The sequence below is a fragment of the Schistocerca piceifrons genome, chromosome 2 (genome assembly GCF_021461385.2).
Source record: "Schistocerca piceifrons isolate TAMUIC-IGC-003096 chromosome 2, iqSchPice1.1, whole genome shotgun sequence".
Lineage (NCBI taxonomy): Eukaryota > Metazoa > Arthropoda > Insecta > Orthoptera > Acrididae > Schistocerca > Schistocerca piceifrons.
The window spans coordinates 420730790-420755111 of record NC_060139.1 but is presented as its reverse complement, the minus strand read 5'-3'; the positions used below and the strand labels follow the sequence as shown (position 1 = coordinate 420755111).

At 38.8% G+C, this 24322-nt stretch overlaps 1 protein-coding gene across 1 annotated transcript in view; it reads left to right on the top strand.

Moving 5' to 3' along the window:
• Positions 1-10053, top strand: part of LOC124776865 (ribosome biogenesis protein BRX1 homolog) — a 46355-nt gene extending 36302 nt beyond the window's left edge. Inside the window, exons 6-7 of the mRNA XM_047252043.1 lie at positions 2400-2494; positions 9597-10053. Of these exons, the coding sequence (XP_047107999.1) occupies positions 2400-2494; positions 9597-9887 (386 nt within the window). The 3' untranslated portion in view covers positions 9888-10053. The remainder of the gene's footprint in view (positions 1-2399; positions 2495-9596) is intronic.
• Positions 10054-24322: the final 14269 nt, after the last annotated feature.

Genomic DNA, 24322 nt, shown 5'->3' with positions numbered 1-24322 from the left:
AGAGAAATAAGAAGTAACGAAGAACAGATGATTGAATTCTAGATAAGGAAAAAAAGACACCTACAAAGCTGTGATAAAATTAGGTGCAGGGATGAGAGAGAACGAACTGGAATATATATTACAGTAATGGTGATTCCAGGAATAAACCAAAAGTCAGGAAAGGCAGCCACACAACTTTTGAGCTCGCGTTATTTTTCTAGTTTTAAAAACAAACTCGCATCATTGTTTTCATTCATGACTGTATCGCAATTTTGGAAAGTAGAACATGTCTGTCGTACTACAGTGTCGCTTTGTAAACTGAAGCAGAAAATAAGTACCATCAAACGGGGTTATTTTGGACACGGGGGCGAATTCAGACACTATGGCTTATTTGCTCTTTGCCTCTGCATAGAAACAAAGAGTTACTTATTTTAACGTCCGTGCGCCAGTTATTTTAAGCGCAAGGTTGCATTTATCACTTCCCACAACTTTTATTTTGTGTTAATTGTTTCCCTAGGTGAATAATTGATGAACAGCGGGAAGTTATTGTCACTGTAATTGTCGATGCGCTCAGTAGCTAACACCATTGAGACAATTTCTGTACAAGTTTGTCGAGTTTCTTATGCAAGGTTATAAAATAACAACAGTTTTTGTAAAACTGTGTACTGTGTGGGGCGATGTTGGACAATGCCAAGAACGTATAAGAGCAGGAGAGGTGCTAAAGTACGGTGTAATTATGATCCATAACTTTTAGATAAAGCTGTTCGTGACATTCAGAGTGGTAATTTATGGTACAGAAAAGTGTGAGATTTGTGTGGTATACCTAAATCAACCCTACAAAATAAAGTGCAGAAAGCAACTCTGAAAAAAAAAAAAAAATGGGAGGACAGCCAGTGCTAAACGAAGAAGAAGAAGAAGAAGAAGAAAAAGAAGAAGAAATAATGTTGAAGCAAGGTATCTTAAGGGCTGCAGATTGGGGATTTCCCTTCACTAAATTGGATATTAGATATTTAGTTAAAGGCTACCTTGTTAAATCTGGCTGAAAAGAGAAGAAAATTTCATAATAATTTGCCAGGAGAAGAATGGGTGCATTTATTCCTCAAACGACAGTCAGAAGATCGTTCTGTTCGCTTAAGCGAAAATATTAAACGAGCTCGTGCAGAACTTATCTGTAATATATAAAATTCATTATATCATTCCATATCACTTATTCATAACAAAGGGCTACCTTAAAATGTGTAAAATGTCACCAAAATCAAATAAAAAGCATGTTGAATTTTAAAAAAAGACAGTAGCTGTCCGAATTCGCCCTCTATATACTGTAACTTCGGACACTTTAGTTAAGTGCCTCAGATAAATATACCTACACATACACTTTCTGGTTCTGGGATATTTTATTCATTACGCATATACCCTACCACTTCCATAACAATCAAAATAATGACAAAACCATCCAAAATCATCCTGTTTGACGGTACCAAGATGTGAAGAGGGTTACTAGAGACGGAAATTGATAGTCTGGTGACAATTTTTGTCATCATAGCCTAGAATAAAAGAAACAAAACCACTTTTTTGTTCCCATCTGTATTATATGTGCATTATTTGTATTATTTGAGCTTTGTCACAAATGATATCTCATAGGTTGCATTGTGTCCTGACTTTAGCATTCTTATTCCCCTCCCATTAGTAATTCATCAGCATTTATGAAAGAGAAAGAGAGAAATCAATAATCATGTAATGCCATATATCTCTTTCTTTCTTTCTTTCCTTCCCCCGTTTAGATAGGGCAAAGATACTTTTATTGGAACCACACCAGGATTTTGCCTTGTATCACTTAATTTTATATTGGCTTCTAAATTCACTTGTGTGCTGGTTTTGAGTACATGGGTTTCAGTAGTTATTTTAACTGAATCTAATTTCTTTACAGTAAGAGGGAAATTTTTCTCAATTACAAATATACAGGGATCTATCTATTTTTTAGGTTATGATTAGATGAATTTCAGTTCTGTATGTTGTGTCTTGATGTTTTGGTCATTATTTGCAGCTATTTTCATATGATAAATGGCTTTCAAGTTAACTTTTTTCATGTCTACAAAATAAGTTTATGTTAAGACAGTATCCCAAAAGTTTGTTGTGGCCTGCAAATGAGTGTAAGTGTGCAGGCTTGTGCAGATAACAATATGAAGATGTTTTGTGGTTTTTGCATTGTCATGTTATCCATTTTTTTTTTGTTAAATATTCAACATTTAGTATCAAGATTTGAAGAGGAAACACTCATTAGATATCTTGACAGAAAAATTTGTATTCTTTCAGTAGAAAGTACATATAAACCTATTTGCTTATTTAATTCTTAATTTTCTTGTTTTAATTGTTGTTTAAACAGAAATAGGGAATTTTATAGGTCTTATATCTTTTTTTAGGGCCACGATTTGTGTTGAATCCTGTCAAGATATTTGGTTCAAGTTTTGGTGGGCAGACACTGTGGGAGAATGCCTCGTATATTTCTCCTGCTAAGGTACGTTTTCTATACTTTGACTTCTGTTGGTGCTGGTATTCTGTTGATTGTGTCTCTCTTTTTTTTGTACCTTTTCAGTGATTCCTTTGTTCTGCAAATGGTGCTTTCAGCTACATTAAAATATATTTTTCTCTTATTACACTGTAAGTCACTGTACAGTGTGCCTGAGAAATCCCTAAGTGTATAGTCAAAACAGTATATTGTATATTCGAGTACTTACATACACTGAAGAGCCAAAGAAACTGGTACATCTGCCTAATACCATTTAGGGCCCCCACAAGCACCCAGAAGTGCTGCAACACAACATGCATGGACTCAACTAATGTCTGAAGTAGTGCTGGAGAGAATCCACACCATGAATTCTAGGGCTGTCTATAAATCCATAAGAGTACTAGGGGGTGGAGATCTCTCCAGAACAGCATATTGCAAGGCATCCCAGACATACTCAATGTGACCAGCAGAAGTGTTTAAACTCAGAAGAGTGTTCCTTGAGCCACTCCGTAGCAATACTGGATGTGTGGGTGTCACATTGTACTGCTGGAATAGCCCAAGTCCGTAGGACACAAGGAACATGAATGGATTCAGGTGATGAGACAGGATGCTTATGTTAGTGTCATCTGTCAGAGACGTATCTAGACATATCACGGGTCCCATATCACTCCAGCTGCACACATCCCACACCATTACAGAGCCTCCACCAACTTGAACAGTCCCTTGCTGACACGCAGGGTCCATGGATTCATGAGGTTGTCTCCATACCCTTACAAGTCCATCTGTAATAAAATTTGAAACAAGACTCATCCGACCTGGCAACATGTTTCCAGTCATCAACAGTCCATTGTCAGTGTTGATGGGCCCAGGCGAGGCATAAAGCTTTGTGTCGTGGAGTCAAGGGTACACGAGTGGACCTTTGGCTAGCTCGGAGGTGCTGTGTCTCATCGCCCTTGCACCGATTATAACACCACATTCATACTCACATCTTGATAACTTGCCATTGTAGCAGCAGTAACTGATCTAACAGCTGCACCAGACACTTGTAGTCTTTATATGGGCATTGCTGGCCACAGTCCTGTATTCTGCCTGTTTACGTATCTCTGTATTTGAACACGTATGCCTATACCAGTTTCTTTGGCACATCAGTGTATAAAAACCACGTATCCAGCCCATCATTTTAGTTCTTTTTACTTCTATTTGTGTCTATTGGCTGTACTACACATTTTTCCCCATAAAGTCACTTTTGTGACAAAGTATGAATAACTGCTAAGTTAGTAATCATTTTTTAAAGAATAATCATGAAATTTTTAAAAATTGAGACAGAGTTAATGAAACTGGCACACCAGCAGTAAAATTTTTAGCTAGCACGGTACAGCTAGGCAAAAGTTGTGTATAATCTGTCACATGGAACTCATAAGAAATTGGTTTCCTCAGGTTCATCTGCTGAAGATATGCAGATGGAAATGTGTGAAAATTATAAGAGCAATTTTATGTTCTCTTGGAGCTTCAAAGAGTCGGTAAACGCGATATAAACACAATTTCAAAAGCACAAACTTTAATAAGCAAACAAATAGTAACTGCTAGTGGTTTGAACTGTGATGAGTTACATCAGCAAGCAGCTTCAGGCAAACAAGAGTGTGTGGATTACCAGATGGTATTCAGCTATTGTCAAACGTAAAAGAAGAACTTCAGATTTCTACTCGTGTTTCGAAAATTCAGATTTTCGAGGGTGCCAAGGCGTTGGTCCATTAACGCTTTGGAGACCAGCCCCTTAGGAAAATCTCAGGCCTAGGAAACTGTGCCTTTATTTAAAGTGTTACTGGCACATATGTAATTGATATATCTTCAAAAGATCAAGCTTCAAGATCTGTTTTTCATGTTTACTTTGGTTCTTTGATAAATTACAAATTTTAAAATAATGATAGAAAGTATAATTATCCTTAAAAAAAAAGGTGAGTTATTGAGAAATTTTTTCCTCTTGAGCTTCCAAAATTTTTTGCTCACTCAACAAACAGCACAATTGCAGAACAGTGCGAAACCTAATGAGTACACACATGGTATTACATCAGTGCGGTCATATTTGTGAGAGCAGCTATTACGTTCGCTAATGTTTCTTTCGAGATAATTCTAGAAATTGACAACAAAAGGCAGCACCAGTCAAGGGACAGGTAGTGAGACATATGTACAGTGTTCTAATATGCAATGCGTCCAGTTTTCAATGGTAGGTGACTCGTCGATGAAATTGCAGCCTGACCTACACTCAGGCTTGGTCTACAAAGTGTTAGAAATTGACAGAATGAGGAGGATGCTTAAAAGAGTTAGAAAGTTGAAAAGTGATTTTAGCATGGTTAGTTCAGTAGCTTTCAAATAAATAGTGAGATCTTACAACAAGGTGCATAGACTTACCTGGATAATTGTAGACTTCCTGGGGGAAAAAAGGCATTCATAGAAATTTCATATTCTGTAAAGAAAGTAATGTTATTCAAAGTAGTGGTCAGTGCATGGATTGTATTTCACTTTTGTGATAGGTTGTTTATTTTTGCAGCAAATTTTCAGTCTACTTCAGCCCCCACGTGTCTCAAAAACTATAAATCCAAAAGTGATAAAACTTGTAGCAGTTATAAACAAGCTTTGTAATCAAATTAAGTGGAGAGATCGAGATTCTCAAACCTGGAAAAAATTTGTCATGACAAAATTTGACACTTTTGAGTGTTACCAAACATAGTGAACCAGATGCCATCAAACTTAAAATAAAGAACTTCAAATTTGGGCAAAATTTTTGAAATATCACCACGCCAGTTTTGTCATTCTTCATTTAAAAGACTGCTACTCACAAAGCTAATGAGATTGGCTAAAATTTTGCAGCTTCTCCTGTAATCATTTAGCCAGCTTGCACACACAATCTGAGATGGTTCAGTGGTGAACTTCTCTAAAATTGGACATCACCACCTGAAGTGACCCAATACAAAGCTTCTGAGTATGGATATCCAAGTAAAACTTATAATTAGGATTACAAATGAAGTCCTACACTTAATCATAATGTTTTAGTTAAGGACCTATTTTTTATGAAGTATGTGTTCTTAAAACCCAGAGAATCTTGTTATATTTTATTGTTAGTGTTTTGAAGTCCATTGGCTGTAATAAATGCAATAATAAACACAGCAGGCAACACTGCAGTGATATAATATGAAGGTTTCCACAACCAATGTCAGTCTCATTAAAATTCTTCTGCAGATACTGTTGTGTGTCGTCATATAAAATACTTACAGCCCATCTTAGATTAGCACAGAGAATATGCTCAGAAATCACCATGAATTAGGATCATATTTGACTGACATAATTTTGTGAATCAAGTTAAGTTCACAATATAGTAACATTACAAAACAACAGATTTTGTTTTGCACAAATAGAAGTTGAAAATAAGTAAATCATAAATATGATGTTACCACAGAAAATGGCAAATGAATATGTCACTCCCACACTGCTAAAGTTTGAAATAATGTTTTGATCTGTAGGATTGGTTATTAGCAATATAACTCTTCTGCTTGTTTTGCTCCATCTGTACAACACAAAACATCCAAATGTTCTCTAGGTTCGGATAGCATTACTACACAGTTCATTGAGTTTCTGACCACCAAACATGCTTAAACTGGTATGAAAATTGCACACACATTCACCAGATATAGTGAGCTCATGTAAATAAATTACAGAAGCGATATTTATCAGCCAGCTCATAAGCACTGGTTGCAAATGGGACTATGGTCGTAAAGGCCTGCAGTTCGATCCCGGGTCAGTTCTCAGTGTTTCTTTATTTATTAATTTATTTATTTTTCAAGTACCACTTCCACATCTCTGGTCATGTTTGTTAATGTAAAAATTGTGAGTTGTATTGTGATTTGGAGTCCATGTTGTACTAAAGGTACCCCCCATATCTCTGAATAAGACTATGCTCGGTAAATCATTTTGGTGGTGAAACCGAAATTCTTGTTGATGACAGCTGTACCAAATTGTGCAGTGCAAATATACAGGGTGTGTGAAAATTTAATAGGGCATAGAGGATGCTCCACTGAATAATTTGAGGTAAGGAACCTAGGGTCACAGAAGCCAGCTTAAGGAGATAATAGGAATAAAATCACATTACTGTGTACTTTTTTATGTACATTAGTTAACTGCAAATACCATCGTTAACACAATGAACACCCCATTTGTACTGTATTGTACAAAATGTGCTGAAACTGTAATGTCAGTGCAAGCATGACATTGGCGAACAAAAGTCTGACGCACCCTGACAAATATCCCTGGTATGTTTCGAATCGCATCACAGGCAGCTACAATTCTGCCTACTAATTCCCTCTCCATATCCACTGGGGTTTCACACACAAGTGACTTTATATATATCCCCAAAGGAAATAATCAAGGGGATTCAGGTCAGGTGACCTTCCAGGCCATGGAATAGGTCCCCTCCTTCCAAACCAGTGACCAGAAAAGACTGTATCAGTACTTCTCCATTATATTGTACTGTACTTCTCTGAATAGCACTGACAAGGGAACCTCCCCATCGCACCCCCCTCAGATTTAGTTATAAGTTGGCACAGTGGATAGGCCTTGAAAAACTGAACACAGATCAATCGAGAAAACAGGAAGAAGTTGTGTGGAACTATTAAAAAATATGTAAAATATACAGTTTGAGTAGTCCATATGCAAGATAGGCAACATCAAGAATGGTGCGATCTCAGGAGCGCAGTGGTCCCGTGGTTAGCGTGAGCAGCTGCGGAACGAGAGGTCTTTGGTTCAAGTCCTGCCTCCAGTGAAAAGTTTAATATTTTATTTTCAGTTTATGTGACATACTCTTATGTTTTCATCACTTTTTTGGGAGTGATTATCACATCCACAAGAAAACCTAAATCGGGCAAGGTAGAAGAATCTTTTTACCCATTTGCCAAGTGTACAAGTTAGGTGGGTCGACAACATATTCCTGTCATGTGACGCACATGCCTTCACCAGTGTCGTATAGAATATATCAGACGTGTTTTCCTGTGGAGGAATCGGTTGACCTATGACCTTGCGATCAAATGTTTTCGGTTCCCATTGGAGACGCACGTCCTTTCGTCTACTAATCGCACGGTTTTGCGGTGCGGTCGCCATACACAGACACTAAACTTATTACAGTGAACAGAGATTTCAATGAACGAACGGGCAGATCATAACTTTGCGAAAATAAGAAATTAAAATTTTAACTTGAGGGCGTAATTGAACCGTTGACCTATCATTCCGCAGCTGCTCACGCTAACCACGGGACCACGGCGCTCCTGAACTCAGACCATCCTAGATGTTGCCTATCTTGCGCATAGACAACCCAGTTTGTGTATTTTGCTTATTTTTTCATAGTTCCATACAACTTCTTCCTGTTTTCTCGATTGATTTGTGGTCAGTTTTTCAAGGCCTATCCACTGTGCCAACTTATAACTAAATCTGAGGGGGGTGTGAGTAATGAATGGATCTGTTGTTGATTCATAGCACATTTTGTCACAAGACAAGGTAAATACGATACAACAGAGCCACCTTATGGACAAGTAAAGTAAACAAAGCCTGCATTATGATTTCCTAGTATTCAGACTCATCCTCCTTGCTTTCTTGCTGGAAATAAAGAATGTACATGTAAATAAACAGCACAGTAAGAGTATGTGTAAACTTGTATGTGTATGAGCTGTATATAAGCTGCAAAACAGTAATGCTAGATAAACCTGTAGACAAGTTTACTTCCATGTCTCCTTAAGCTGGCTTCGCCAACGTGAGGTTCTGTACCCCAAATTGTTCAGTGGCACATTCTCTATATCCTGTTACATTTTTGTATACTCTTGCAGACACACCCTGTATGCTTTTGCTGCTCTCTGCGCAGATAATTTGTTTTTTGTGAAATATCAGTGGCTTTAAAACTTGAGAAGTAATGAAACTTTCATCACACAGAAAGCCACCTAAATCTATTGTCAACCTGTTTATGCTTATTTTCATCACCTTCAGCAAAGCAGCTGAAATCTGTAAGCAAAGCAGCTGTCGTCTATAGTCAAATCAGCTGCACCATCCAACTACTAATGACAGGATGCAATGTATAATGTATGATACTTGTTATGAAGATAATTATGACAGCATTACATTTTATGACCACACTGCATGACTGTGCCACATGCTGTTTCCCCTAGGGTTCTAGGCTGCTGTGGTGAGCAGCGTTCAGTGTTCGAGAGCATTAGACGCCAATTCTCAATCATTTCTTTTTGTGTACTTTACAGAAATCTGACAATTTCAATGTTTTTTGGTTGTGAGGAGTTTCTTGAAGTTCGAGATTTTTTTTTTACTTGTTTTCCTCTGCCTGTACAACACAAAAACTGCAGTAATAAATACCGTGTATCTATGATGTATAATTTACATCTGTGGTTGAAGCACGATAATCGCGATGTGGCTGATACAGTGATGTTGCCAAGTTTGTATTGTGGTAATTTAGATCAACACTGAACCTTGTTCAGTTAACCCAAGTTGACAAAATAGCGAATTTGGAACTGGGTTTATTTTCTGAACTAGGGCCAAAGTTGATCTGCAGTCAGTGACATTTATACAGTTGGCTCTTAACAAGCTAACATAGCTGACCTTTTGGCCATGTTGACTGGCTTTTGTCAGGGTCTGGACTAATCAACAATATATAAACACTCACTTACCAGCTAACTAGTCTGTGCCATAAGGAAGGACTGAAACATCAGTTGTTTTAGTATTTTGCTTATTAAGAATTTTATAAGATGATGCACAGTATGCCCAGAAGGATTTTAATCAGACCACTACACTAAGGGACTTGTGAGCAAACATTGATTAATTTCAGGTAGAATTCCACGTACTTTAGATTGCTCAGAATTTTTAAATTACAGTGAAGCTTATTTTTATTTGATTATTATTGGCCTCTGTGCTTAACATTATTTTCCCCCATTAATACCACCCAAGCTTTCAAATTCCATAGCGTGTTTGTATAATACCACCATCATTCCTGCCCTTAAAAACCTTGTTTAAATGTTTATAGGATGTTGATGTAAACATGCGTATTAAAACACTTTTCTGTTTACAGTATCGTCAGCAAATAGCCAAAGCTGCATCAGGAAAGTACATAAATCGAATTGAGCAGAAAGTGGCATATGAAAAAACAAAGCCTAAAGAATCATACAAGTTAGATGAGACAGATGATATATTCCATGGTGATCCCATAGAAAAAGCAGCTGAAATTGCGAGCAAAGAAGGAAAAGCATTAAAACTGAAAGCAAAAGTAAGGAGTCATAAACTTGATAAGAAAAAGAGGTTACTTAAAAAGAATCTGAAGAAAAAGAAGAAGAAAAACAGACCAGCTGAAAATGTACAATAATAATTTAAAATCTGTTCATGTGACACCTGAAATGATCTTATTGCAGATGTTATGAGTTATATGGATGTGTTATGTATATATAAGTAAAACTGTTGGAAGAAATAAGATATTGCAGTATTTGTAATATTTTTTTCTTAACCCTTATGCTTATAATTTTTTGTGAAATATCCAGAAGATGCTGTGGAAAATAAATTTGCTTAGTCACAGAATTTTCATGTTTACTAATATCATGAAACTAAATATCTTCATCACAGCTTACGAACTGAAATGTACATAAGTTGAAATGATTATTTTAAACTTGTAAACTGATCCACTTTCATTAAGTGTCAAAAAATTCTACAGAGTGTTTGTATTAATTTCATAGATAAGAAAATTTAACATCCGGATTCATTTTTCTCTGTGACAAATTTCTGAATAAATTTCTTAACAGAAGTAGGACACAGTTTGCATGTCAAATGCCTTTCATATTAGGCAGTGACATGAAGGGACATTTGAGAAATCATCTCTCTTCTACATATTAAGGTGTTAGATTACTGGCATGAACCATGCCGTAGTCTCTGTAACAGCACCTTCCTGTGAAGACCAACATACCCATTCAGCTAAGAACATCCACAAAAAGTAAGAGAAGTGGGAATATCATTTTGCAGTGAAGTGACAGAAAACCTGAAACCACAGCAAGTGGGAGTGCAATTACTTCGTAATAATTACAGCAGAAGGCCACAGGAAGAATTGGAGAATCACGGTGTCGCCAAAATTTTAAATGTAGTGAAGGATGTCAGAAAATGAATGTCTTTGACTAAAACTATTGCACACACCTGTAAAAGACAAGGAGATTGTGGGAACTGTCTTATTAACGCCCAAGTACAGCGCACAACATTCATCCCTGAAAGTCTGGATTAACAGACTCGGAAAACAAGCAAGAGTACTATCTGCTTCTCAAAGGGGAAAGGATTCAGAAGTTGGAGGCAACAAAGTTTTGTCTTTATGTGGAAGTGAAGAATTTTTAAGCCACGACAGCTTTAAACATACGCAGCATTCTTTACATTATTCCTGGTAAAGTCAGTCAAAAAGATAGCTTTATAGATTAAGTGTTCTCGCATTTGCCTGTCTACTGTTTCAGCTAATAATTTGTGCACTTCCCTCAATAAATTTCATAGGTAATCTTATTGTTCCAAAGCAATAAGTAGAGATTGACGTGTCTATAAATGCCTTTTTTTCACAGCTGTTTTCATGTATCTTTGTGTCAGTATAGAAATAATTTTAAAACACATTTATTCTGTGCAAAAAAGTTGGAGTTACTTATCTCCACTGCGTGCGGAAGCTTTGCATTTCACTGCTTTATCTTGTTAAGTTTAAAAACTCTCAAATTCCTGATGTCAAGTCCTGCCAAATCTAAGCAGTTCTAGACACGCAACAAGATGTTAGTTTCCCCAATGCCATTACCTTCACAGAAAAAATTATAAATCCACAAGCTACGAGTATAAAAATTGACTGCAGTCATTTCAAAACCAAATCTAAATTTACTGAGTACTTAGTTGTAGTTGTCACTCACACTATATTGCACTGTCCCTGTTCCACAAAGGCATTGTTATTCATGAGAAAGTTCATTACAGTATGGTGCGAAGCATATTTTATGTTGCACGTGGAAGAACAAGCTAAAAGTCTCACCGCTAACAGCAGTAGACAAAAAAAGGTAAATGGTCTGTTAAATCCACAATTCTACTAACAGCTAACTTTATATACATGGTGGCCTGTGCACAGTACTGTTTTGAGACATACCATTGACTTTACAGAGCTCTAGGTGGCACATCCCTCCCACCGAGAAACATAACCTACCCAAGTTGTCTTACGTTCTAGAACATAGGGTCATTCAACTATTGATTGTTTAATAGTAGCACACACTTTTACAAGCCAGTCAGCAGAAAATCTGGTTCTTCCACTGATCAGCCAACCTCAGGTCTTGTTACAGTTAACTAATTCCAAAATTTAAGAGAAACAAATTAATATCAAACTGTCCTTATATGCTGTTTTCTGAAGGAAAAAGTCAAATCCTTTTGTCAGAGACAAAATTGGTTGTTTTAAAATCAGCATTCACACCAGTTCCAGTACTTACTACACAGTTGCATAATATTTATTTGCATACATTCACACCATTTTGTTTTTTTTAGTCATCAGTCTCCTGACAGGTTTGATGCAGCCTGCCCCGAATTCCTCTCCTGTGCCAACCTCTTCATCTCAGAGTTGCACTTGCAACATATGTCCCCAATTTTGTGGTGGATGTATTCGAATCACTGTCTTCCTCTAGAGTTTTTGCCCTCTACAGCTCCCTCTAGCACCGTGGAAGTCATTCCTTGATGTTTTAACAGGTGTTCTACCATCATGTCCCTTCTCCTTGTCAGTGTTTCCCACATATTCTTTTCCTCTCTGATTCTGCATAGAACCTCCTCATTTCTTACCTTATCAGTCCACCTGACCCTCAACATTCATCTGTAGCATATCTTAAATGCTTCGATTCTCTTATGTTCTGATGTTTGCTATTCGTAGTCTTTTCTTAGCATGGAATGCCCTTTTTGCCAGTGCTAATCTGCTGTTGGTCTCCTCATTGCTCCATCTGTCATAGGCTATTTTACTGCCTAGGTAGCAGAAGTCTTCAACATCTACTTTGTGACCATGAATCCTGATGTTAAGTTTCTCGCTGTTCTCGTTCTGCTACTCATCATTACTTTTGCCTATTCTGTATTCATTAGGTTGTTCATACCATTCAACATATCATGTAATTCTTCTTCACTTTCACTTAGGATAGCAATGTTATCAGCGAATCGTATCATTGATATTCTTTCACCTTGAATCTTAATTCCGCTCATGGATCTTTCTTTTATTTCCATCATTTTCATTGATGTAGAGATTTAACAGTAGAGGGGGAAAGACTACATCCCTGTCTTAAACCCTCTTTAATCCAAGTGCTTCGTTCTTGGTTTTTCACTCTTATTTTCTCCTCTTGACTCTTGTGCATATGGTATATTACCTATCTCTCCCTATACCTCACACCTGTTTTTCTCAGAATTTCGAATGTCATGCCCCATTTTACATTGTTGAACACTTTTTCCAGGTTGACAGATCCTATGAATGTATCTTGATTTCTTTTTAGTCGTGCTTCCGTTATCAACTGCAATGTGAGAATTGCCTTTCTGGTGCCTTTACCGCCCCGATAGCTGAGTGGTGAGTGTGACGGATTGCCGTCCTATGGGGCTCGGGTTCGATTCCCGGCTGGGTCGGGGATTTTCTCTGCTCAGGGTTTTCTCTGTTCAGGGACTGGGTGTTGTGTTTGTCTTCATCACATCATCCCCATCCGGCGCGCAGGACACCCAATGTGGCGTCGAATGTAATAAGACCTGCACTAAGGCGGCCGGACCTGCTCCATAAGGGGCCTCCCGACCAATGACACCAAACGCTCATTTCACTTTTACCTTTCCAAAAACCAAACTGACCATCATCTAACACATCCTCAATTTTCTTTTCCATTCTTCTGTATATTATTCTTGTCAGTAACTTGGATGCATGTGCTGTTCAGCTGATTGTGTGATAATTCTCACAATAGTAAATTCATGGAGTCATAAATACCAGAGCTCAGTGTGTTTTTGTCAGTATCACCTTAAGATGGCCAGAAGACTCTGTGCCGAAATATCGTGACAGGAAGTTACAAACATCCAGCAGTTCTCCTGAAATATTGGAGAACAATATGTATCTCGGGAAAGTTTTAAATCTTACTTGTCACTGCTTAATCTAATGTAGGTGGTGCTGAGATCCCTCTTTTGTAACGTTATTGGTCTACAGAAATTGTGGCCCTAATATTGTAACCATACCAGATACACAATCGTGTACTTTGCCAGAATGTTTACAAACAACTTCTGCAGCCACTGCTGCTGCAAGTGATGAGGTACATCACCTAGTGCTCTTACAAAAGCAGCTTAATCAAATGGCATTTGACAAATTAGAGTTACAAGGACAGCTTGAGGAAGCTTTATGTGAGCCCTGCTGTGAAACCCGACAGGTGTCAATACAGACTGTTGCAAGCTCTTCCAAAGCTGCTACCGTGGATCCTATCATGTATGTGCCAGATGTTACCAGTACTCTACTTGCAGTTAATTTTGCACCTTCATTTTCTGGAAAACCAGGTGACAGTGTCACCATGCTCCTCCAAAATGTCTGTGATGTAGGGCAAACATGTTCCTGGCCTAATACCTTTCTTTTAAATGTAACCAAATTAAAACTTTTGATGCATGCATGTATTTAGAGTCAGTCGATGTGTTGTGTTATGCAATCCCTTTTGATGATATAGTCAAGGAGTTAAGAGTGCTACTCCGGTAAGAGAGGTCTTAGCTACTACCATGATCAATTGTCTATACTCCAACAAAAAAATTGGTGAAAATTTTGAGGCATTTGCTGACTAGATACGAGTGGTACCCTGTTGAACATACACTCTGGGAAGGGAGAATGCCCATAATGAGATATTAATTGAAGATCCATGTTAAGAACTATTGGCATATTCATAAGGGGAATTAAGCCACAAATTGGGAGTGACGTGAAAGCTTTCCCGACCTATCTGCCCAAAGCAGTTAGATTAGCCTTGCTGCACAAAGAAGCAGGATGGTTTGCAGCCTCTGCGTGCGCTAATGAAGCACAACATGAAAACCAAATCACACAGTCAAGCGTTTTTGTTCTCCATGCTGCTCAAATTATCACACAATTGGACACAACACTGACAAATGACCCAAAAATCAATGGTGAAGTTACACACAAAGGGCTGCACTATAAAATAGGAGGAGAAATGAATGGTTACAGAGGGGCAACAGGAGATGGGGAAACGAGCAAGTGGTGGGCCCTGCCACTCACCCTCACCACTGTAAAATTATGAACCCAACACAGGAGACACCTCAGAGGTGGCAAACTTAGCTGTAGGTGATAAGCTCAGAGAGGAAGACTGTCAGGATATTTATCAACACTGGAGCTCAGATTAGCGTATTATTTGTTGGACATACTGATAAGTGCATGCTTAAATCGCCACATTTCAACATAAGTAGATTGGGTGAAAAGTAATTATTTCTGCAGGAACTTGTCAGTAAAAAGCACATTGATAGAAAATCATACACATTTGATGCATAATTAGTAATTAAGGACAGATGGGATTTTTATGTCATCCTGTGAAAGGATTCCCTGACCTGTTACCAGGCGGTGGTAGACTATAAGATGCCAACTGTTCGATGCAACGCACTGTTTTGACAATGAGCACATGCTACAGTCACAAGGGACTTGTTGGGAGCGGCCTCCCCCCACAGACTCCAACACCTGGGCATTAAGGACTACCACACCTGTTAGAATCACTGGAAGAATGGGAAAAGTCCTCTGGATCAATATAAAGACTGGATATCGCCAAGATTGGACTTCCTGGTTGACCCACTCGCACATAATGATGATTTCGATCGATTGCAGATCCTTGTCAAAAGGGGTTTAACTACACCAGAAGTACTAGGAAAGAAATTTTGAGTACTGGTGAGAGTTAACAATTCTGGTCAACAGGAGATAGAAATTCCACGTGTAACTACGTTAGCAAATGGTACGGGAGTATTACAAGCAGAGAATCAGCCAGAAGCAGTTTAAGAGAAAGGTAAAGAAACAGTTACCAACGAGGAATGTTTGCACATCACACCTTTGCTAATAAATCAATTAAGGGAGAAGTTGGCACATTTGCGAGAGTCAGAGCAGAATCTTTCATATGCAGTTTTGGAGGAATATGTGTGGTTATTTGAGGAAAGGCAGTACTTGCCAGCAACTGACCTTGTGCAGCATGAAATTCCAATGGGAGATGCCTGACCCATACCATATAGATTACCAAATCATTTACAATCTGTTGTTGAAGGAACTATTGAATAGTAGCTTGCTGCAGAGATAATTCAACCCTCTGCAAGCACATAGTCATCCCCAGTGGTCGTCATTCTCAAAAAAAATCATTAAATGGAGGGAAATCCTATCGTCTGTGTTTCAATATGAGTGCAATAAACAAAGTCATTACCCCTGATACTGCCCTCTACCTGGTATCCACAAAACATTGGACCAATTAGGGAATTGTAAGTATTTTATCACCCTTGACATAAACGGTGATTACCACCAAATTCCTATTGCTGCACAAGATTGACCCAAAATTGGTTTTGTGGTTCCAGCTGGATGATATGAGTTTCTCCATGTGCCTTGTGGTCAAAAGAATGCGCCTGCCACTTTTCAAAGGTTTGCTGACTTACTATTGAGAGGTTTGAAGCCTACTATGTGTCTCATGTAGCTGGATGACATAATAATTTTTTCAAGGACAGTTGAGGAATGCACAGAGAGACTGATGAGTGTGTTGTCTAGGTTGCAAAATATACACCTTAGTTTGAAGATAGAGAAGTGTTCATTTGTTAAGTCCAGATCCAGTACCCGGGACATATTATTGGTACAGATGGAGTTAAGCAAAACCGTAGGTTGATAGAAGCTGTAGACAGCTTTCCAGTACCTGGCAATTGTTTCTGGGATTAGCAAATTATTATTGCCATTTTGAGGAGGATTATGCTATGATAGTCAAGCCATTGACAAAGTTGTTAAAGAAGGGTGTTAAATGTGAGTGGACAGAGGAATGTGGTATTTCTATGGGAAAAATTAACGACGTTTTAACAAGTTCACCTTTGTTAATCTACCCAGATTTTGAAAAACCATTTATTCTTTCCACAGATGCATCTGATTATGCTGCGGGTGCAGTTCTTTCCCAGGAATACCATGTTACGCCTCTAGGCAGATCAATTCAGTTGAGATTAATAATAGCACTACCGAGAAAGAGCTCTTAGCCGTTATGTTTGGAGCTAATATTTAAATGCTACCTTTTTGCTGTGGTCATTGACTGCCGTCCTTGTTTGGACCCCAGTAGTTACTTAACTCAATGGGCATTGAAGTCAGCAGAGTATTTTCACATAGTACATCACAAACACGGCTGTCTCCACCAAAATACAGATGGGTTAAGCCACAAAGTTAGAATTGTTCAGACAGACAATGCTTCAATAGAGGAGTTAAAGAAAGCACAAGAGATAAATGTAGAATGTCACCAGTACACTTCTCATCCAGAGTTTGTCACTAAAGACAGTATTCCATATTGCAAGACACCCTTGGGTAACAGAGTGGTAATACCTAAAGAATTACAGCAGTGCATTTATGGCACAATGTCATGACAGTTTGCAGGTCTGCCATAATGGGCAATGGGCAATGTGCCCCAAATGCTGGGATAGCCTCTCACTTTTGACGGAAATGCAGACAAAGACTGGAATAAATGTGTTGCTTATGTCGCTTCGGCATATAACAGCTGTATGCATATATCGACTGGGTATTCTCCCTACAAGGCAGTCTATGGAAGGCCATGAACTCCCCGTGTGAACTCAGTAAACTCCAACCTGGAGTAGATATGAGTGAAGTAAAAGTATCGGCCCTGTACCTCAAGTCAATTTGGAAATAAGTTAACTAGAGTAATGACAAAAGTACTCAAAGACAGTTGCAGTGTTGTAACAAAGGGGGCTATTCTCCCTTGGTATAAACCCGTTGATCTTCTATTGCTCCAAACTCCTATAGTTAAGATAGGAAGAACAAAGTGCACACCCCCGTAAATGAGAAATTCAGTTGTCTGATCGCACTGTAATAGTTAATTTTGACCAGTTTTAACTGTATTGTGGCCAGCTGTGCTGCCACCAGCGGCAGTGCTTACTCCTGCCTCAAAAGTTGAATCGACAAGTAAAGGTGTTACTAGAAAAAAGAAAAAAAGAAGCAGGATAAGCTGTTGCCGGCCTGTCCTCACTATGCTCTGAGAAATGGGTGCCCATTTGCTCACTTGTAAACGGTGTTGGTGTGACAGGACTATTAGCAACAAATAACAAATAAGGAACACTGTCCCTGTGGATACTATAAGAAGATGCTTGCAGTACTCTAAGGTACAGTTGCGACTTTCTATATTATAAGTTATAGTCTTAAGAATCAGTAACTAGAGCAGAGAAATATGGCAAATGTAATGTCTGAAACGGTAAATGCTTACGGTGGTGATCCACTAAGCAGTAAAAGCTGCTCCAATTGTGGCAAAGTTGTGCCAGTCACTGAGATGTAATGTGAAGGTACTAATAGCTCTATTGACACACTTAACCACTGAGCTGAACAGGTTAGTTGTGCCTACCATCCACTACTTAAATTGTGCCCAACAAAGTTTTGTGCTAAAAGGAATAGATTCTTATGAGCTTTAATGCATTTCGCCATTTGACTGAACTGTTGAGTCATGTGGGTCAGTATAAGATCTCATGATAGACATGTATTAAGCATAGTTAATTTCCAGAACGTAAGTAAACTGAGCATATATGTAAAAAATTGGAAGGGCTCTTAAATGCTTACTGCTAGCTAATTTCGCAGAAACATACACATCATACGAGGTGCATTCAAGTTCTAAGGCCTCCGATTTTTTTTCTAATTAACTACTCACCCGAAATCGATGAAACTGGCTTTACTTCTCGACGTAATCGCCCTGCAGACTTACACATTTTTCACAACGCTGACACCATGATTCCATGGCAGCGGCGAAGGCTTCTTTAGGAGTCTGTTTTGACCACTGGAAAATCGCTGAGGCAATAGCAGCACAGCTGGTGAATGTGCGGCCACGGAGAGTGTCTTTCATTGTAGGAAAAAGCCAAAAGTCACTAGGAGCCAGGTCAGGTGAGTAGGGAGCATGAGGAACCACTTCAAAGTTGTTATCACAAAGAAACTGTCACGTAGCGATAGCTTGTGTGCGGATGCGTTGTCTTGGTGAAACAGCACACGCGCAGCCCTTCCCAGACGTTTTAGTTGCAGTGCAGGAAGGAATTTGTTCTTCAAAACATTTTCGTAGGATGCACCTGTTACCATAGTGCCCTTTGGAACGCAATGGGTAAGGATTACGCCCTCGCTGTCCCAGAACATGGACACCATCATTTTTTCAGCACTGGCGGTTACCCGAAATTTTTTTGGTGGCGGTGAATCTGTGTGCTTCCATTGAGCTGACTGGCGCTTTGTTTCTGGATTGAAAAACGGCATCCACGTCTCATCCATTGTCACAACCGACGAAAAGAAAGTCCCATTCATGCTGTCGTTGCGCGTCAACATTGCTTGGCAACATGCCACACGGGCAGCCGTGTGGTCATCCGTCAGCATTCGTGGCACCCACCTGGATGACACTTTTTGCATTTTCAGGTCGTCATGCAGGATTGTGTGCACAGAACCGACAGAAATGCCAACTCTGGAGGCGATATGTTCAACAGTCATTCGGCAATCCCCCAAAACAATTCTCTCCACTTTCTTGATCATGTCGTCAGACCGGCTTGTGCGAACCCGAGGTTGTTTCGGTTTGTTGTCACATGATGTTCTGCCTTCATTAACCTGTCGCACCCACGAACGCACTTTCCACACATCCATAACTCCATCACCATATGTCTCCATCAACTGTCGATGAATTTCAATTGGTTTCACACCACGCAAATTCAGAAAACGAATGATTGCACGCTGTTCAAGTAAGGAAAACGTTGCCATTTTAAGTATTTAAAACAGTTCTCATTCTTGCCGCTGGCAGTAAAATTCCATCTGCCGTACGGTGCTGCCATCTCTGGGACGTATTGACAATGAACGCGGCCTCATTTTAAAACAATGTGCATGTTTCTATCTCTTTCCAGTCCGGAGAAAAAAAATCGGAGGCCTTAGAACTTGAATGCACCTCGTAGAAAACTTTACTTGAATGTCAGTACACATAAGGAATGCGGGTTAATTTGCACTAGAGAATTTATCATCAGAAACACTTACAGGGCTTATGGGTATCACAATAGCATTAAGCATTCACTACACAACTGAGCAACAACTTAGTAGGAAAAAATACTAAACGCGTAAAAGAAGTAAAGGTATATTGTTAACTTCGTGTAGTTTGAAGAACACAAATTTCACATTCTATGAGTAACTGTATCTGCTTACTAATATATAAATTGTTGTATTTCGTGTTAAAATGCTTTACACATACTGTCGATCTACCATGCATTGATTACTGTAAATGCTTTGTAACAAATTATTTATATCATCATGAACAAAATTACTACAATTACCGACGCAGAGAGTAGCACATACAAAAGAGAGAGAAATTATCACGCATTTGCCTAATGGCTTAAACCAAAGTTCAGTTTTGGAATGTTTAGTGTTCATCTGAAAGTACTGTATAAAGTGTCACATATTGCATGAACTAATATTCATGGCTTCTACGTGAGAGAGAAAAACCTCCTTCAATTCCCTATGCAATTTCATTTCATTGTGCTGATCTGTGGATCAATATGCGATGTGATGTAGTCTCTGACTAAATGGAAGTTTCTATCCTGTTGCATCATCCAGTTGTCACGTGTCTGGCAGTTTTGTGTCATCTTACCTATCACCATAGCAGAGCTGATTGTTGGAGGTTTACATTTTAGCAAAGGCGCCTGTTACTATATGCATCTTTGTGGTCTCACCCGCTATGTAGAAGAAAGACAACATATTCAAACCATGATTGATTGACTGACTTTTGACAAAGGTTTCAATTAAGGGTATAGAAAACAGTAAAATCCCATTCGAAGATGCAAAGTAAACAGTATTTATTGTTGATAATGTTCTGTAAAGTCAGGCCTAAACTAAGCTGAGAAACTGTTCATTTATTAACTATACCCTCCCACTAGGGAACCCTGAACTTCTAAAAGTGAATGCATATAACCGGCCTGCTGAGCAGCAATATTTTAAATCATTTTCTGAGAAATTTCTAAATCTACCAGATCTGCTTACGTGCTCTGCCTGGACTGTTGTAGTAAAGAACTTGCAATAATTACAAATCAATATTGATCTCAGTACTGCCCAATCGAGTGAAGTGAATTTGCCAACATTAATGTAGTGTGAATTTTCTTCATGATGGCAGCCAGCTAGACAGTTGCAGAGCCAAGCCGCTGTACAACAAATGTGCTTCCTGACACCGCGGAGTGTTACACACCAATGGAGATACCGCCCAGCGAAGCAGCATAATACAGTTCCTCTGCAGTCCCCAGCGATGTCAGACAAATAATTCAAAAACTTCGCTAACACGGTCTACTATGCACTGTTTAGCATACAAGCTCTATACTGTCCTCCTTCAATACATTGACCCCTAAATATTTAAAATAAACAGGGAAAGCCCACACTAAAATTACTAGCAAAAGAATAACTTTGAAAAGATGACACTAGACAGTCGTGGCTAACAGAGCCTAGCCATAGGCTTGACGTCCTTCTTAGCCTCTACCCCAGGAGGAAATCTCTCGTTTTGTTAGGACCAATACTTGACCCACAGCTGCATGATGAGGAATAACAGATCCCTCCATCACAAGGACGCACCATCACACTCTTGTGAAGAGCACATTGCTCTAGCCCTCGGCACACAACAAGCTCTCTCTTTCCCAGCCGTAAAGTGTACTGACTTAGATTCGACGAACACGGGGAGCTACATGCAAACATTAGACAGACAAAGTTGCGACAGTGCATATTGATAATGCATTTACACATGAAATAACCACTCAAGGACAAAATGTTTTAATTCATTTAATAATGTATGGATACAAACTACGCATTTATATGCTGATGTTGCTCTGAACTACTATGAGGAAACATCTCTTACCCTAAAACTATGTATGTACAATTCACCACAAGTAAAACTTCCAGGCTAGAAAGGTAAATTTATTGCCACAGGACTACTGCCACTGTCTATGGGAAACACCGATGCAGCACATTGATCTATAGGGTTCCACAGTTAGGTTAAATATACCGCAGCACAGTACTGGTTGAGTAGTGCCAGTGATTGTATCACAACTTTACAAAAGCATTTGAGAGAGCCAACAAACCTTCACGCAAATGTTAAGGAAATAACTTCTTAGTAACACCCTATGAGAAATAATGTTAAAGTTCATGTTACAGGGTGAAACATAACAATGTAAAACAGGTTGCATATAAACAACAAATGTCTCTCTTAGTACCTTCATGTGCTTAAGAAGTTAAGAAATGAAATAAGTGTATCAGTTTGGGAAGAACTGCCTCTTACGCCTCTGCTCTAGCTGCTAAAAGATGTTTTATTGTATTTAGAATGAGGTGGTTGAGCTCCACCATGATGATCTTTTGTGTTGCTATGTGTTGTAATTTATGTATTTTGTATTGAAAGGAATGACAGTCTCCCCCTTCCCTCTGTGCTTGACCACATTTATAAAATGTATTTTGTATTGTACCATGTGTAGGAATATCTTAATGCAGCCAGCTGCTGCTCAGTATGAGCTAGTATGCAGTAACAAAGCACGTTATTTTATTTTTGTACATTTAAAAATAGCATATGAGGAAAATAATCCCTGCTGTAACTACCTTAATTATAAACTAATCTCGCTTAGACAAGTATATACATTATAATCAGTGTGAACATATGACTCGAATGTTGAATATGAAATGAAATATATGCGCTCTGATGCATGTTGCCACACTGAAATGGGATACCATAGCAATCCCAATGGGACAGGTGGTAGAAGCAGATTATTCCCATAAGAACTGGCAGTAGTTACCTATATTAGAAAACTGTAGAATGATCAATATTGTAATGGCCTGCAAGCATTGCCCCCAAGTAGACTATTTTCGTCTATGTAAAATTACCTAGTGAGTTGTACATTCTAGTAACAACCGAGCTACTGATGCTTTGTTGGTAGCTATCCTTTAGTGAAGATGATATTGTTCATACCATCTAACAGACTCCCACTGTTTCAATACTCCAGGGCCGTGCACCTGGCACGGTGTTGTAGTGCCCCCAGAATTTTATGCAAGTCTGGAGACACTTGTGTTCCAGCCGTTTCGAACACGCGTTATTTTAAAGCAGGGCATAAGGATGAGCATGGGATACTGCACCCATTTATTGTCTGTGCAGGCGAAACTGGAAGGGAGATAATTCGTCGGGGCTGGCAAGTGTTCAGCTCGACCTGCCAAGAATAATCAAATACGGCCCAGAAGCTCCGTGGCCGGCTGCAAAGAGTAATGTAGCTTTGTATTGTTGAAAAACAAATGGAGTGACTCGAGATAGTGACTGTTTATTAGACGTTGAACTGCTGTTAAGAGTACGTGGACTGGACGTGGATAGTCAGCCACGATAAAAGCTTATGTATTAATTGTGTTCAAATATGTGTAATTAACTGATTCTGGGTGCCCAGTAATGTGTGGGCCTACATCATAAAGTTTTTTTTTTTTTTTACAAAGTGGAAATAAATATATTCTGGTGCATTGAATGATATTCCAAGAGTAGCGTATTTTTTAAATAAGAAGAGAGAGAGAGAGAGAGAGAGAGAGAGAGAGAGAGAGAGAGAGAGAGAACGAGAGAGTGAAAATTTCCCCTTCCTAGCAGTAAAATCTTCAGAGAAGCGTCCGGTGCTAGCAGAAGTCATCAGCGCTCTAAGAAAGCAGAACCAGCATTCTTCAACAAGTAAGTCCACGGAAACGCGTAAGCTGTATAGAGAGAGCTTAACATTACACCGGGCCACCGCAGTGTGACTAGCGATCTCCGAGACCATGTACTGGGCATAGTATTCTCTTCCAGTTCATTTTTGTACTATGTTCTGTCTGACCTCTGTCTATCTGCACAGAAACACACATACCTCTCGTGAACAATGAATTACCAATTTTTCAGTATCTTTGATTCACTTATGAAGGGATACAGTAGGTCAGCCAAGCTATTTATCTTAATAGAGTTGGTTCAAGCCTTCTCAAAAGTTGCAAATCAACTACATCAACATATCCTTCATCATTTTGCTTCAGGGAACCTGATATCATCATCCTTTTTCCTTTTATATACTCCAGTGTTTTGCCTTTGTTTTGTAGGAGGAATTGTTTCATATTTTCAACCAGACTGTCCGAGGACATTTGGCAGTCAATTATGCGATGATCATTAGTACACTTTCAAATACACTTTACACACTGCATGGTACACATATTGCACTTTCATGTGTTCTCTCATTGTTATCTAGATCATTTTATTTACTTTGTGCTTTGGCACACTTTGACGTTATGACTATTGATTTCCAAGCACAGTTTCATGCTGCTATTAGCCAATTTTTCCCCCAATGGCTCTATGAGCAGAGGCCCAGTATCAACCTCATGGGGTTCCCTGAGCACTATGTAGCTCTTGAGGGGAATTCTTCTGACAGATATTTCTCTCTTACCTCTACCACAGACATTTGGTATCAAACACATTGAAATGTCTATTGTTTTGCACGAGATAATATTGCAACCATTTATTCTACACATCAATGGATCTGTCATTTAAATAATCTATTATTATACCATTTACT